The sequence below is a fragment of the Marmota marmota genome, unplaced genomic scaffold (genome assembly GCF_001458135.2).
Source record: "Marmota marmota marmota unplaced genomic scaffold, marMar, whole genome shotgun sequence".
In the NCBI taxonomy this organism is placed as follows: domain Eukaryota; kingdom Metazoa; phylum Chordata; class Mammalia; order Rodentia; family Sciuridae; genus Marmota; species Marmota marmota.
This window is the reverse complement of record NW_025999949.1, coordinates 29,586,462-29,602,121: the sequence shown is the minus strand read 5'-3', so window position 1 is coordinate 29,602,121 and position 15,660 is coordinate 29,586,462. Positions and strand designations below refer to the sequence as shown.

The 15,660-nt window shown below is 53.7% G+C and overlaps 1 protein-coding gene across 2 annotated transcripts in view; it reads left to right on the top strand.

The window, feature by feature from the left end:
* Ndrg1 (N-myc downstream regulated 1) overlaps window positions 1-11,549 on the top strand; it is a 51,524-nt gene extending 39,975 nt beyond the window's left edge. For both annotated transcript variants that reach the window (XM_015486504.2, XM_015486505.2), the window contains exons 10-16: window positions 388-491; window positions 1,322-1,378; window positions 2,306-2,357; window positions 3,450-3,497; window positions 5,417-5,452; window positions 6,829-6,880; window positions 9,718-11,549. In XM_015486504.2, coding sequence (XP_015341990.1) covers window positions 388-491; window positions 1,322-1,378; window positions 2,306-2,357; window positions 3,450-3,497; window positions 5,417-5,452; window positions 6,829-6,880; window positions 9,718-9,929 — 561 coding nt within the window. In that variant the 3' untranslated portion in view covers window positions 9,930-11,549. The remainder of the gene's footprint in view (window positions 1-387; window positions 492-1,321; window positions 1,379-2,305; window positions 2,358-3,449; window positions 3,498-5,416; window positions 5,453-6,828; window positions 6,881-9,717) is intronic.
* Window positions 11,550-15,660: the final 4,111 nt, after the last annotated feature.

Genomic DNA, 15,660 nt, shown 5'->3' with positions numbered 1-15,660 from the left:
CTTTGCTGGGGTCTTATGCCTGGTGAGGTAGGCAGCCCCCATCCCCCACCCCAAACACACACTTTTGAGGCACCTGAGGCCCAGACAGGTTAAAGGATTTGCCCAAGAGAGGGGCAGTGGTGGGACCAAGCTGTCTGCCCAGGGGCCTGCCTCCAAGTTGAGACTCCCCAGCCAGGGGGTCCTGGGCTGTGCTGTGCCTTCCAGGGCTGGTCCCCCTGCTGCCTGTGGGCCTCACAATCCAGTGCTGCCCACTGCATTCCTCAGGCCCTCCTTGGGCTCCACCGGGTCTCCTGGATTCACTTTGTGCCTGAATAACCTGGAGGAGGCAGAGCCGTGTCCCGCCCAGGCCGCAGCACCTTGAGCCTGTTTCCCTCTCTCCAAACGCAGGAGGAAATGCACAGCAACGTGGAGGTAGTCCACACCTACCGCCAGCACATCCTGAACGACATGAACCCCGGCAACCTGCACCTGTTCATCAATGCCTACAACAGGTACCGCGCCCGCCTCAGCCCCTGCCGCAGGCTGGGAACCAGGGGACGGAGGAGGCTTGGAGTTCCCAGAGGGTGCCGGCCCTGGGTCTGAGCTCCGAGTTAACAGGGCAGGGCCGCCTGGTAAGGACACCAGGTGTGGAAGCTTGGTGAGGGTCTGAGCCTCTGCCCCAGACCATGGAGCCAGACATTTTGTCCCAAGGGAGCGTCCCTTGTCCAGGAAGATGCTGCCACATACTAGTGGAAGGTCCATGTGGCTGACCTTCAGGAAGGGCACTGGGAGCAGAACAGAGAGAGCAGCGATGCACAGGCTGGTGGGAGGAATCAGGGAGGCTTCTGGGTGCTGAGCTGGCCGTGTGGACCTCACACCACTGAGAAGCCACTGGAGACTTTGCCACAAGGAGCAGAAAGAGCAAGTCTGGGTTTTCAGAGATCATCGGCCACCCCGTAGAGACCTCAGGGTTGGTTTGTGAGACAGGACTCAGGTTACCAGTGGAGGCTGGGAGACCATGGGGAGGCTGGTCCATTTGTCAGGTGGGGACTCTGACCAGGGGCACAGGGAGACAGGGTCCCTCGGTAATGGAGGGCATGATTTGTAGTGCTATTAGAAGACAGTAATGTGGGACAAAATGAGGTGGGTTCTGTTGGGAATGTAGGAGCCCTGAGTTCCCCTTAACTGCTTCTGTGCACACCAAGAGGCGGTGGTGTCCTGACAGCCACATGACCCCACGAAGGTCTTGGTGTGGGTATGTCCAGAAAGGCCAGTAGTGGGACCCCCAGGGCTTCTCCAGGGTCGGGTCCGCTGATGCTAACGATGCCTTTCCTGTCCGTAGCCGCCGGGACCTGGAGATTGAGCGGCCCATGCCAGGAACCCACACCGTCACCCTTCAGTGAGTGGCCCCTCCCCACCCTTGCAGGTGGCACCCGCTGCCTGTTGTCTTGCTTGTGGCTGCTCCAGGGCCTGTTGCAGAGCCTGGCAGGATTCCCCCCCTCGGGGTGGACGCTGCAGGCCATGGGCCCCCATGTGTCCTGCCCAGGAGCTGACCTCTCCCTGTGGGGCTGCATCAGCTCTGGAGGGTGGGGGGCTCCACGGGGGTGGTCTCTGAGGAGGAACGCCAGCCATATTCTTGGAGGTGACTGCAGTGTGGACCTCACACCTTTGTTGAGCCACCATGTTGGTGCCTGGGAGTGATTAATGGCACAGAGTACCCTGAGAGAGCCTGCAAATCTAGGAGGAGGTGGACACAGCTAGCTGAGGTCCCACCCATGGTGCCAGTGTCTCTGTGCCTCCCAGATGCACCATGGGTCTGACCCTGGGGCACTAGATACAGGTCACTGACTTCATCCTTCACACCGTTCTTATCTCTGTCTTGATTACTGGCCATGTGCATCCTTCCCTGAGGAGAGGGCACTTTTTATTTTATTTTTGGGGGGGTACTGGGATTAAACTCAGGGGCACTCAACCACTAAATCACACCCCAGCCCTATTTTGTATTCTATTTAGAGACAGGGTCTCACTGAGTTGCTAAGACCTCACTAAATTGCTTGAGGGATCACAGGTGTGCGCCATCGGGCCTGGCATGGAGGAGAGGGCACTTTCAATAGGAGCTCCAGGACACAGAACTTCTCTGGTTGAAACTTAGACTGAGGTGTAAGGACTACTCACCCATTTTACTAGAGCAGAATGGAGACTGGGGAGAGTGACGTCGAAGAGCCAAGATGCTGGGGAAACCAGGAGGTTTCCTTAGAGTCCTGGCCCGGCCAGGAGGCCTGGGAGTGTGACCTGTGCTCACTCCTTTTTTCTCTCCTGACCTCAGGTGCCCTGCTTTGCTGGTGGTCGGAGACAACTCTCCTGCCGTGGACGCTGTGGTATGTGGCAATCAACCCCTGGTTTCTGCCGGTCATCAGGCACCCCGATGATCATCCGTCTGGTGATGCTGTGGGCAGTCTCCCTGCCGCCCCTACCTCTTGGCTGCCGTCAGTGCAGGGGATGGTTTAAATGTCACCTGGCCTCTGGGCAGGGAGCCCAGCCCTGGCCTTTCTCCTTGGCTCCTCTCTGGGGTCCCCACCCACGGGCTTGTTTTCATGGGTGTGCAGAACACGTTGGCTTCCTGGCCACGGGACTCCCCTCTCCTCTGGAGTCAGGTGGCTCCTCCCACCTGGACTGCTGCCCGGTTGTCTGGCGGGGAGCGTGGCAGGGGATCGGGCTTAGACAGAGCTTTCTGGTTCCTTTTACCCCTTAATACTCACCTCGGTGCTGTGGAGACAGAGAGGACTCGAACTATGTGATACCCCACATTTGGGAGCTGGGAGGCTTGGGTGAGAGGGGTCATAGTCCTAGATTGGTGACATGTCTTATGCAGCAAGCTACAGAATGTAGTAAAGACCTGGGTGTCTCTAATGAACCATGAGTTTTTCGTCTCGTGTGACTCACTGAAGATAATCACAGGATGTATCAATGGAGACATATTGTTCACATTAAGGGGGTTGATGGTTCTTCTTTAGGAATTTTGAATATAGGTATACTGCTTAATTTTGGATGCCACTTTTCAGAGGGCCACTGACAAAATTAAGACAGGAATCATCTTGGTAGATGTGATTTAATATGAAGAACAGGAACTGGGATGTGAAGACTGTAGAATCCCCGATAGTGGCTAGTTAAGCATGGCCATTCATTTAGCAGATGTTTCTAGAGCATCCTCTGTTTTCTGCCTAGTCTTCATAACAGCCCTTTGAAAGAAGATGCTGTCCCCATTAATGGAGGCTCAAGAAGTTCAACTACTTGCCGGAGGCAATGGCAGGGCTGGGATTTAAAACCACATCTGTTTAACCCCAAAGCCCACATTCATTCTTCTGCATGAGGGACACAGAGCCTCTGGTGGTGGCATAGAGCACAGGGAAGGAGGAGGGCTTTGACTTTGCGTCAGGTAGAATCTGACCAAGTTCTTCCCCGTCACCCAGGTGGAGTGCAACTCAAAACTGGATCCCACGAAGACCACCCTCCTCAAGGTACGGGGAACAGTGGGCTTTGCATTGTTTCCTCCTGAGAAACTCCCAGGGGCTCAGCAAAGTGGAGCTGGGCCTGGTTGGGGCTAAGTCAGGGCTTGATGGATGACTTACAGACCTCTGTGGGCGCTGGCAGGTGGCCTGAGGCTGCAGAGATGAGTAGACCCGGATCCCCCTCTGGGGCTGCGGGTTGTGGGGCATGGGGAGGGTTGGGTTGGGTTGGGAATGTCCTGGAGAGGTCTCTGTGCTCCCCAGGTTGGGGCAGGATGCTCCCCGGGGATCTGCCTGTCCTTTGAGGACATGTCCCAAGGCCAAGGAAGGGCAAGGCTGCCTCCAGGAAGCCCCCTGCGCACACCTGCTCTCTTGGAGCTGGGTCAGGGTCTGTGGCACCCTTGCCAGTGTCCTGGCACCCTGGAGGTCAGCTGCCTGCACAGCCAAAGCTGCCTGTCTGTGACAGCCTCATCTGGGGACAGCACAAGAGCAGGCTCCTTCCTATGGGCGTCCCCGACCTGGGTGTACCCGCGGAGGTCAGGTGACCGGGAGGGACCTGTGTGATGAAGTCGTTCCCCAGCACTGGGGGGGAAGGACATGAACATGGCTGCTGGAGGCCACTGTCCCTCCCAGCAATCTTTCAAGGTAGAATGGGAATGGCTGGTTCCTGCGCTGGGCTTTTTGCATATATTTTCCTTCAAGATCCCCCCAAAAGGAAGTTGCAAGGTTGGCAGTCGCTCAGCCCGCCTTCATAATGCTATGCTTTGGGGACTGCCGTGACCAAGTTCCATGAACCAGGTGGCTTAGAACAGCAGACTCTTATTTCCTCCCTGTCGTGGAGGCTGGCAGGCCGACATCAGGGTGTGGGCAGCCCCGCCCTGTCTGAGGCTCTGCGGGGCCTGGTGGTCTCTGCAGTCCCTGGCAGTCCCTGGCCTTCCTTGGCCTGTGCGTGGGTCTCGGTCACCTCCATCATCACATGGCTGGGTGGCCCTGGTGTGCATCCGGATCCCCCCTTCTTTTAAGGACAGTGGTCTGTAGGGCCACCCTGATCCAGCATGACCTCAGCTTGGCTTCATCACATCGGCAAGCGAGGTCCCACTCAGGGTACTTTGGGGGACACAGTTCAACCCACAACAAAGGACAGGTGGCCTGAGTGACAACAGGAGGCTGATCTGATGGTGGATGTAGGATCAGAACCACCTCAGCGTGGTTCTAGAAAGATCCTTCCACTATGCACCTGCTCCGCAGAGTTGCCCCAGCCCAGTTCTACCTGAATTCTCACGGAGCTGCGAGATGCCCAGGTGAAGGGGCATTGCAGGTGGCGCTCAGAAGGTAGCCTCAGCCTCCCCGCCATCACCTCTTAGCAGCCTCATCCTTCTCCAGCTCCCACACTGCTCCCTGGAGACCCAGCCCTGCTCAGCCACCTCAGGGATTCACAGGGACCAAAATGGCCTTGTGAATGTGGCGGTGGCTTTAGGCTTGGTGATTCAGTTGGAAGTCAGAGCGTTTCTGAAGGGTGGCCGGCCGGGAGACACCGAAGCCTTCTGAGCCATCTGCAGGGGCGTGTGCCCACGGGCCGTTTGCACTGACCCCTTTCGGACTCTAGCAGGCTCCTGGAACTCTCTCTGGCCCCAGGCTCTGCCTCCTGGTGGGGCACTGGGACCTCCTATGTCTGGGGACGAGTGATGTGAGCTCCAGGCCAGCCTCAGGCCTGGCACCTCCTGAGCAGCCAGTCGTGTTGCCAAGGGGGCACAGCTGGCTGCTGGGAGGGCAGGCCTGGGGTGGGCAGCAGTCCTGCCTGGTGGGTCGTGGTGTGCCACCCATCGTCACCCCTGTGGACAGTGAGCACTGGGTGCCTGTGTGGCTCTGGCTCACAGAGCACAGGTTGCCTGGGTGAGGTATTGGCACTAACCAGCTTCTCTCCCTTCCAGATGGCGGACTGTGGCGGCCTCCCACAGATCTCCCAGGTGAGTGCCACCTGGCTTTGTGTTGAAGGTCACCACTCCGTGGCCGAGTTCACTTCCCTGGGTGACCCTGTTAACCCTGGTCCCTCACTCCCTACTATGCCGCTGGGTGACGGTCTATGGACGTGTTATTGGCTGTAACATGCTTATGCTCGAGGTCTCCCCGATTCCCCAGCAAGCCCTGAGGAGTGAGGCTGCGGGGGCTCACGGGTGCGGGTGTGCCAGGGGCCCACAGCCTGGTGGTCGTGGGTCAGAATCTGGGTGCCTGTCCCAGAGATCGCAGGCTTCCCAGGGAGCCCAAGCCCAGAGCAGAGGGACCGAGGACTGGACACCAAATGGCGCATGTGTGCATATTTCCCGTCTTAGACACAGAGGTCCCCTGTCTGCTACCCTAATACCGCTGCCCCTTTTTCCCATTGTCACTCAAATCCCAGAGGGCAATCTTTGCATAGCCCAATGTCATCTGGGTCTTTGTAGGTTGGCGACAGGAGCTGGTGGAGGTGTGGGAAGTGGGGCAGGGACCTGCCACTGATGCAGAGGAGAGAGGAGGAGCAGACGCAGGCAGGGGCTCAGGGTTGGGTTACTGAGCCTGCGCACCTCCCCTGACCTCCTACGTCAGAACCAGGCATTCGCCTTCCCTCCCATCCCGCCACCATGCAGCCAGCTCTTTCCACCTTTCTTGTTTTCATTTTTATCGTCCATCTCTCTCTCCTCCTTCCTTTCTTCCATCAGTCCTGTTTTGCTTTTATCCACCCTCCATCCATAGTCTGTCCATCCTTCCTTCCTCCTGTCCATCCATTTTTTTCACCCACCTATCCACTGTTCCTCAGCCCATCCTCCATCCATCCATCCTCCATCCATCCTTCCTTCCTGCTACTGACCGTGAGCTGCCTTGAGGACATGGAGACCTCAGGGTCCATCTGCAGGACCCACCTTGTACTAGTTGTGGCTTGGGACACGTCCTACAGTAGCACTACCCTCCTGAGGTGTCAGAGTAAGTGAGCTGATGCCACAGGTCCCCGAGCACAGTGAGTCACGGGACGCTGCTGCAGCTCGGTCCTGATGCTGGGCGCAGCACCCTCCAGCGTGGTCCCACAGAGGCACGCGGCCGTAGGTGGGCATGCCACCCCCACTTTACAGAAGAAGCTGGCCAGACAGGTCATGTAACTCAACTAGGAAAAGAACTGGAACTGCTCTTTGCTGGCCAGAGCTAATTTGGGCCCCGTAATTATCCCACAGTTTTTCCTTTACTCCTGTGGTTTGTCCCCTGAACACATGGTGGCTGAGGCCGGGCTCTTGCATGAAGGTGACCGCAGGCAGGTGGCCGTTAGCGACCTGTCCCTCCAGCCGCTGACTGCTCTGTCTCTTCTCTCTCACAGCCAGCCAAGCTCGCCGAGGCCTTCAAGTACTTCGTGCAGGGCATGGGATACAGTGAGTGTGGCGTCCCCGGCTCGGAGGGGCAGGGGCAGGGGTGGGAGGGGAGAGGCTGTGCACTGGCCAGGTTTGGATGAGACTTCTGTATCACTTTGTCCAGCTTCAGCTCTTGGAACACTGGGCAGGGCAGAGAAAGACATATTTACAGTCACGCATGGCTGAATGGCAGGAGGCGTCCTGAGAAATGCATCGTGGTCAGATTTGTCACTGGGCAAACATCAGACAGGTGCTTATCCAAAGCAAGAGGGCTATGACATCACTAAGCACATAGTCTTAAGGGACCACCATTGTGTCCATCCATGGATGGCCTTAGTTGATCAGAACGTCATTATGCAGCCTGTGACTGCAGGTGGCTGTTGAAAAGGTGTTTCACAGGGATATTTTAGGGTTAGATGAGGGTTGTGCCTGTAAACACCAAGAACATGATGAAGAGCAAAGTGATGAACGTCTTTTGCATTTTGATTACGTACTTGCCTAAGAGTCTACCTGTTGTGGTGATGAGGATGAAGGTGGAGAACTGGTGGTAGTGGTAGTGAGAAAGATGAATATAGCTTTTATTTTTCTCATTTAAGCATCACAGTAATCCTACAAGGGATTCTTGACCTCCATTCATAAGTGCAGACTGAGGCTTGGAGAGGTTAAGCAAGTAGCGGCAGGGCGCCCTTTATAAACCAATACTGTTTATGTGGGTGATGAAGTTGCTTAGAGCTGAGATGGAATGTCTTTGCCTAATCATTAGATTTGGGAAAGGAAAGACAGATGGAAGCTTAATTCAAAGTCTCGCTCCTTCTTGCTTTATGGCTACATTTTGTTAGTCAGACACATCGGGCCCTTTTTTAGAAATGCCAGGCCTTGACCAGGACTTACAATGGCCAGTTTAAACTCTCCAGCTCAGCAGCAGAGATGGTCAGTACTAGTGGGCACATCAACAGGGTCCTCTCTCCTTTCCTTGCCTATGGCTGGGAATTACAATTCATGTGCTCTTCCTAACCAGGAAGACTTTGAAATTTCCATCTTTTGTTTTTTCCTTAAACTGTTCTTCCTTTTAAAAGAGTAAAATAGTATTATTGGTAAACCAGTGTGGTCTCCAGATGGGTCTAGGCCACGGTTGGTTTCTAGCACGGTGGAGAGGAGGAAGCCTGATTTGCATGCATGGGGCAGGACTCATGTCCTGGGATGCCCTCTTCCAACAGAACCTCCTCCTGTCCTGCCCACCTGCCCCTCGGCTCCCTTGACCTTGCAGGAAGTGATGTGAACCTGGCTGGCTTGCCTGGAGCCTGCCATGGGCTTGGATTTCTGTTTTGAACATGTATTCCAGGGAGAAAGGAAGGTTTTGTTTCTATTTCCCCCAAGCCAGCTTCTACTCCAGCTTTATCCCCAAGTTCAGCTTCTCCCGGCCAAAGCACCCTGCGGGTCTTGGAGAAAACAGGAGGAAGAGCTACAATCCCAGGCTCTGGCCCAGAGGAAGAAAGCCACCTTTCACTGAGAGCCTAGTGTGTGGTGGGCCAGCAGCACTAACCTTGGCAAACCCGGATCACTGGATGGTGCCATAGCCCCGGGGAGTCAGCTAGCCTTCCGGATTTGGGGTGGAGAAGTAGATTCAGGGAAAACATGGGAGCCACGGGTCGGGGGTTAACTCCGATCCCTTCCGGATTCAAAATTCACTCTTTGAGGAAGGAATTCAGTACAGCAAGGATGAATTCTGTGTGTGTCTACCATAGAGAGCCGGCCCGCATGCCCATGGAATGAAGGTGCCCCCCCCCCACACACACACACACACATTCATAGCTGCTGGCCTCCACTGTCCATACACGACCTCAACCAGGCAGTTTCCATTGGATGGGGTGTTAGTTTCACAGGGCTGCCCCCACAAATCCCCACACACAGAGGTGCCTAAAACCACACAAAAGTATTCTCTCCCAGTTTGGGAGGCTAAAAGTCTGAGGCTGAAGTACTGGCAGGGCCAGGCTCCCTCCAAAGACTTTGGGAAAGACCCGTCCTTGCCTCTGCCTAGCCCAGCCCCTGGGCCTCCTGTGGCGTGAGCACTAGCACCCCAGTCTCCGGCTCCATCTACTCTGGCCCTGTCCCTTGCTTCTGTCTGTTTTTTTTTTTTTTTTAAAGACACCAACCACTGGGTTAGGGATCATTCTAATCTAGAATGACTCATTTTAGCTAATTATCTCTGCAAAGATCTTATTTCCAGTAAGGTCACATTCTGAGGTTCCAAGTGGACATGAATCGGGGACAATGCTCTGTGGGCCCATACAGGTGGGGAGGGTTGTTCTGTTGTCTTTCCACCCTGTCAGCCACCTGCTGTGGACGAGGGCATTTTAAGTCTTGGAGAAGCTCTCAGAGAGTGGGCAGTGCTGTCACCTGTCCCTGGAAGCTTGCAGCCTTTGAGAGCAGACAGACAACAAGCAGCTCTGCCCAGACCTTGCTGTGTAGCCTGTCCCCCACTGAGGTGCAGGGATTACCTTGGGCCTCTGTGTCCTCCCTCCTGACTGCTGACATGGAGGGACCACCTTAGAAATGGGGACAGGGAGGCTCAGATTGGGACACTCCCAGGGTCACAACACTGCTGAGCAGGTGCAGAATGGGGATTCAGCTGAGACCTGGGTTCAGCTCCCTCGCCATGTGATGGCTGCAAGTCCTTTTCCATCTGGACTTCACTGTCCCCCTCTGATGGACACAGAGACATCAGGTGCAGGTGGCTGGACAGCCCAGAGGATTAAGATGGGACGGGAAGAGGACTCAGCCAGGCTGATCCACAGGGGTCCATCTGGTCCCTCTGAGGAGGTCTCCGTCCCCTAACCTGCTGTCTTCTGTCTTCCCAGTGCCCTCTGCCAGCATGACCCGTCTGATGAGGTCCCGCACCGCATCCGGCTCCAGCGTCACCTCCCTGGAGGGCACCCGCAGCCGCTCCCACACCAGCGAGGGCGCCCGCAGCCGCTCCCACACCAGCGAAGGAGCCCATCTGGACATCACCCCCAACTCGGGTGCCACTGGGAACAGCGCGGGCCCCAAGTCCATGGAGGTGTCCTGCTAGGCGGCTGCGCCCGCGCCCTGGACTCTGGTCTCTGTAGCGGCTCCCCTCCAGCCCCTCCCGCCTCTGCCTGCACCCTGCACTAACTTGGTATTAATCCAAAGCTTATTTTGTAAGAGTGAGCTCTGGTGACGACAGGTTGGGTCTGTCTAGGGTGCCTCTTTGATAAGGGTGGGCAGTGGGGGACCTACAGAAGGAGGCATCTTTGTGTCCTGTTTTCAGTAACTAGTGGCCTGGCTGCCACTCTTTAACCCGCCCTCAGAGACACCCAGCTGCCCAAAACAAAAACCGGCAGCAAACACTTTGCAATCCAGCTCGGGCTGAGCGGCTGAGCGGCTTCCAGGTTCCACCACCTGGTGTGTCCCCAGCCCACCTACTTCCTGCTTCCTCTCCCACTGCAGACAGACTAGCCCAAGTCCCAGAAGCCACCCATTTCTGACGAGGTGGAGTGTGGCTACTTCTTTTACATAGGCAAAGCAGGAAGGTAGAAAAAGAGGTGGAATTTAGGTGGGGGCTGAACATTAAGAAAAGTAAGTCCGTGTAATTCACTCGAAGGAGTCAGCTTTTGCTGTCGGTGCAGATGTAAGCTTTTGAGGCACGGGAACCTGTTGCCCCGGTCTCCTTTTAACACACGAGGAAAGCCGGCCGCAGACCCCGCTGTGTTTACAAAACAGCTTGGGGTGAGTGCTCCTTGGCACGTGTCGGAGGCATTAGCCCCGCCGTCTGCCTCCCCGGCAGCCCCCGCCTCCCTCCCACCTATGTGACTGAGTGATTCTTTTTGTTCATGGGGCACATCTTTGAGATTTGTAGCTCACGCTCTGGAGTGGAGGGAGACGTTTGGTCAGCTGTCCCTGGCCGTGATGGGTCTCCAGGGTGGGGAGGGGGGCGGGAGGGGCCCCGATGACTAGAAGTTAAGGGATTCTGGTGGTTGTGCTGGGATCCAGTGCCCTGGTGATTTCTGTGGATCCCAGGCTGTTTCCCAGGAATCTGTGATGGAGTTAAGTCCAGCCTCCAATCGTTGACTCGGGGGGTTGATCTGAACTTGAAAGCTGGATGTCTCTGACCTAGGGTCATGACTGTCTCCAGGTGAACTCTTTGCTCTTGTTGGGGATGGGCTTTCATGTGGGGAGTGGGCTGGGAAAACCGAGGGTTCTGGAATACACATTCCACAGGAGTTTCCTTGCGTCTGCTGCCACCCCTCTCCCCACCCCTCTAACCTCCTTCTGCTGAGTGGGGCAGTGCCACCGACTCTTCTGAGCAGCGTCAGCACAGCTGTCCAGTTCCTGAACTACTGCCTTTTGATTTTCATTTTGGCTAACCGTGGATTTTCTTATAGGAAGTTTGATCAGAGTGAATCGAATATTGAGCATCAGCCGCTGGGCCTTGGTGATTTCCAGGTCCCTCGAGCTGGCAGAAGGAAGTAGTCCTGCCATCAAGGTGCTTGAGAGGCAGTGACTCAGTTTACCTGCCACCTGGCCACGCGGAGGATTCCCTGACCTCGTGCAGGGATCCAGGCAAGAGTGGCTGAATGCAGACCAGAAACTATTGTCCAAGTCTTTCCAGAGGACTTTCTTAATGAGATATTTGTATTTATTTCCAGACCAATAAATTTGTAACTTTGCAGTGGCTTGTGTCCCTTTCCTCTACCTGAGAGGTCGTGTGTGACATCAAGCGTGGGGATGAGTCTTCCGGTGAAGGGATTGCACATCTTGATACCCAGGGCCCTGCCACTCTCATTCGCCCCTGGGATTTTTGCTTTAAAGCATCCCAGTCCAGGAGAAGCAGAACTATCAGCCACAGAGGTCACTTCAAATTTCTAATAGCCACATTCAAAGAGTAGGAAGAAACAGGGAAACTCATTTTAATAATGCACCCCATATAACCCAATCTATCCAAATATTGCCGTTTTTATGAAAGTAGTAACCAGACATTTAACATTCCTTCCCCATTCTGAGACTCCAGGATGTAGTTCTCCCTCAAGGCCTATTTCAGGCACACCTACCACATTTCAGATGCCCAGCAGTTGGTGAACAGGGCATGGAGAAGGTAGAGCTTTCCAATCTAAAGTCAGAGGGAAACGTCTTTTTTAAAATTTTATTTTCATTACAAGAAAGTATGTGCGAAGTCCACCCATGAGCAAAGCCAACGACTCGAATGCTCGCTTTTTACTGTATATTTAGAAAAAATTATAAACAGGTTTTAATATAACTTTCTATTATATCTAAACTTTTAATCTAAGGTTGATTTAAGACAGACCAGTTGCAACAAGTGTACAGAGCATCCCAACACATGCCCCGCCCTTCATGTCCCTGTCATCCATGTGTCACTGTGGTACCATTGTCACAGCTGATGCCAGCAGCGGAGCACTTCTGCTCACTAAGCTGAGACTTGGTATTAGTCAGCCTTTTTGCTGCTGTGACTAAAGGACCCACCAGCACAACTGTGGAGGAGGGAAGTTTATTCAAGGCTCAGAGTTTCAGAGGTCTTAGCCCATATACGGCCAGTTCCATCCCTCGGGCTCCAGGTGGCAGAACATCCTGGCAGAAGAGTGTGGCCGAGCTCAGCAGCTCACCTGATGATCAGGAAGCAGAGAGAGAGAGTCGCCAGGTACAAAATATACCCCACAGCCACGTCCCCTGCCCTCCTCCAGCCACAGCCCACCACCTTCATTTAAGGCTCTCAGAACCCAGTCGTTTCTCCTCTGAACCTTCCCACATGGCCTCACAATGAGCTTCTGGGGGACTCCTCACATCCAAACCACAACACAGGGTCCCTTCCAGGACGCCCTTGACATCTAGCCTTGTGTCTTCTTGCCCTTCTGGCTGGCCAGTCTCTCGGACTTTCCTCACCTGTTGACTTTCCTGAGCAGCACTGACCAGGTGTTTAGTAGGAGTTCCCTGGGCTGTGGTTTGTGTAGGTTCTTCTCCAGGGGGAGGGCCACAGAGATGAAATGCCCCCTTTGTCACTTCATGTCAAGGCACATGCCTTCCTCGTGTTTATTGCTCATGACACTGAAGCATGGAACGGTAGCCCCTGGGCCAGCTAGCCTGAACATTTAGTTCTGGAACTGAAACCAGTCGGCTCTTTGTGCTTCTTAGGGGAGGAAACTAGTTGGCCCAGCTTGGCTCAAGTGTCACTCAACCATGACTGGGCTCACGCTGCCCCCCCACCCCATGCAGCAGGGGTCCAGAGGCCTCGGTGTAGCTGTGACAGGTGAACTGTTATGTCCTTTGTGCACAATCAAATCCACTGACAGCATGTGCCCTGACGGAGATCACACCTTTCCCACTCCTACAGAGCCCTTCCCTGGTGCCCGGCCCCCCCACGTGGAAGGGAGCAGGGCCTCCTGGCAGGGGTAGCACATGCAGCTCCTGCAATGCCTGGCACTTTGTGCATCCTTCCCCCAAACTAGTGACCTCCTACTTTTGGATTTTTAGGGCTAGCCCAGTGTCAAACACACAAGAAGAGGTTTCTGTTAAATAAGCAGATATGTGCTTCCTCTGGTCAGAAAGTCTCAGCTTTTCTCCATTTCATTCTTGTCTGTAAGGAGTTCTCCTGGCTTCACAGAAGAGAAAACCAAAGCTCAGCGACAGTAAACAACTTGTCAGGTCTTTGCTAAAATGGGCCCTGTCCCTCGCTGCCTGTTAGAACAGCTGCCTGAGCACCCGCACGACCAGGCAGCCTCCCACTGACACCTCGGGATTGTAGAACATCAGGTGGTTCCCAGGACATAAGGTGATCATGCCAGCGATGTGTTCAGTCCCCCAAGGAACAGTCACCTCCAACTTGGGCCACTCACCTTTATGTTTTTATCTGGTTCTTAATTTGTCTCCTTGTTTTCTCAAGGTTATCAGGAAGCCTTTCTCTCTTTTTGTGAAATGGACTAAGAAATACACATTGTCAGTATTGTGCAGAATCCACGTGTACCGAGGCTCAGAGCAGAGCTTGGAGCTGTTGGGACGGATCAGAGGATGGGGCCTGGGGCCCTGGTCTGTGCCAGCTCCTTCAGCTCAGAAGCCGGTTTTGCTCAGTCCTGCATTTTGAAAGAACCAGATTCAGCCAGAATTTGGGTTTCTGAATACAGAGGAAGTCTACGTTTTTTATTTTGCCCATGGGGTGGGGGGATGCAGAATGCTGGCATCTCTGCTGTGTATTTTTATTATTTGGAGATGAGGTCTTGCTGTGCTGCCCAGGGTGGCCTCAAATCCCTGGGCTCAAGGGATCCTCCTCTCAGACTCCTTAGTGGGGACTATAGGTATGTGCCACCACTCCCAGCAGCCACTATATGCTGCTTAGGATAAAACGCTTCATAATAAAAATATTTAGGTCATTTCTTCCAAATTCCATTTCCCCAAAACTTCAACTACCTATCCTTGGGGGATCTCCCCCCAAAAGGACTCCAACCATCCATCTTCTGATTTTGAAAAACAAGTGTGCTTTACGATAGAAGGTCTTGGAAACAATTCATGTGACTTTTTTTTTTTTTTAAATCTAGTCTCCCCTTGGCTTTTATTGTGATATCGTCGTGTTTTGGGGGTTGTGGGTGAGGGCATCTGCCCACATAACCGAGCGTATGCTGGCTGTGCTGGACGTGGAAGAGAGAGGAGAGAAGGACACGGTCCTTCCTGCCCTGAGGGAGCTGGGCTGTGAATGAAGTTTGAGCACAAAACACAGCACTGAATGACTAAGTGACCAAGCAGCCTGTGAGGGAAGGAGAAGAACATTCAAATGAATGCTGGGGCCACTTCCCCTTTCTATTATTATTATTATTATTATTATTATTATTATTATTGGTACTGGGGATTGAGTTCAGGGGCACTCATCCCAGCCCTGTGCTGTATTTTATTTAGAGACAGGGTCTCATGGAGTTGCTTAGCCCCTTGCTTTTGCTGAGGCTGGCTTTGAACTTGTGATCCTCCTGCCTCAGCCTCTCAAGCCGCTGGGATTACAGGCATGTGCCACCATGCCCGGCTCTGTTTACTCTTTTAAGCAAGAGGTAACTGAGTTAAATGTGTAGACACACACATGGAGACTAATTCTTACTGTACCTTGGTGGTCAATCACCCTGTTTATGATGAATCTGAGACTCAGCTAATAATAGAAGTGTTGATTAAATTCTTACCATGTTCTAAGTTCTGTTTTAAAATCGCACCTGCAGTGTGCATACTGTCAAGAATCAGACACTGTCATTCTGCCCTGTCACTGTTGAGGAAGCTTTGGCTCAGGTAAATGAGGAATCCCAGCAAGGACTAGAGCAGGTTTGGATCCCAGGAGGCCCACAGTCAGGACAGGTTCCAGGCTGCCTGCAGCCTTGGTCTTCTCCGGGCTCCCAGCTGGAAACAGACCCTCTGGCCATCATCCCAGCCCTGCTTGCTGGGTCCCTGACACGAACCAGACACTGTGGCAAGCAGTCATTTCCCTGACCTCAGGAGCTCCTGCTCTACTTGGGGGATATAGAAAGAAACTGAATAAATGAGAAAGTGAATGAATGAAGAAATGAATGCTCAAAATTCCATTTTGTATTTACGAGGTCTCTTTTAGCCTGGGGGCATTGGTGAATTCCAGAATTGGTTTCTAACTCCATCATCTCCAAACTTTTAAGCTATTTTTATTTCCAGATAAAATATCTGGGACCTAATTTCCACCCTCTACACATTGGTTTAATATGCTCAGTGCTCCACTGGTGCCTCCTAATGAAATTCCAAGGTATTCCAAGAAATTCCACCAAATCCGG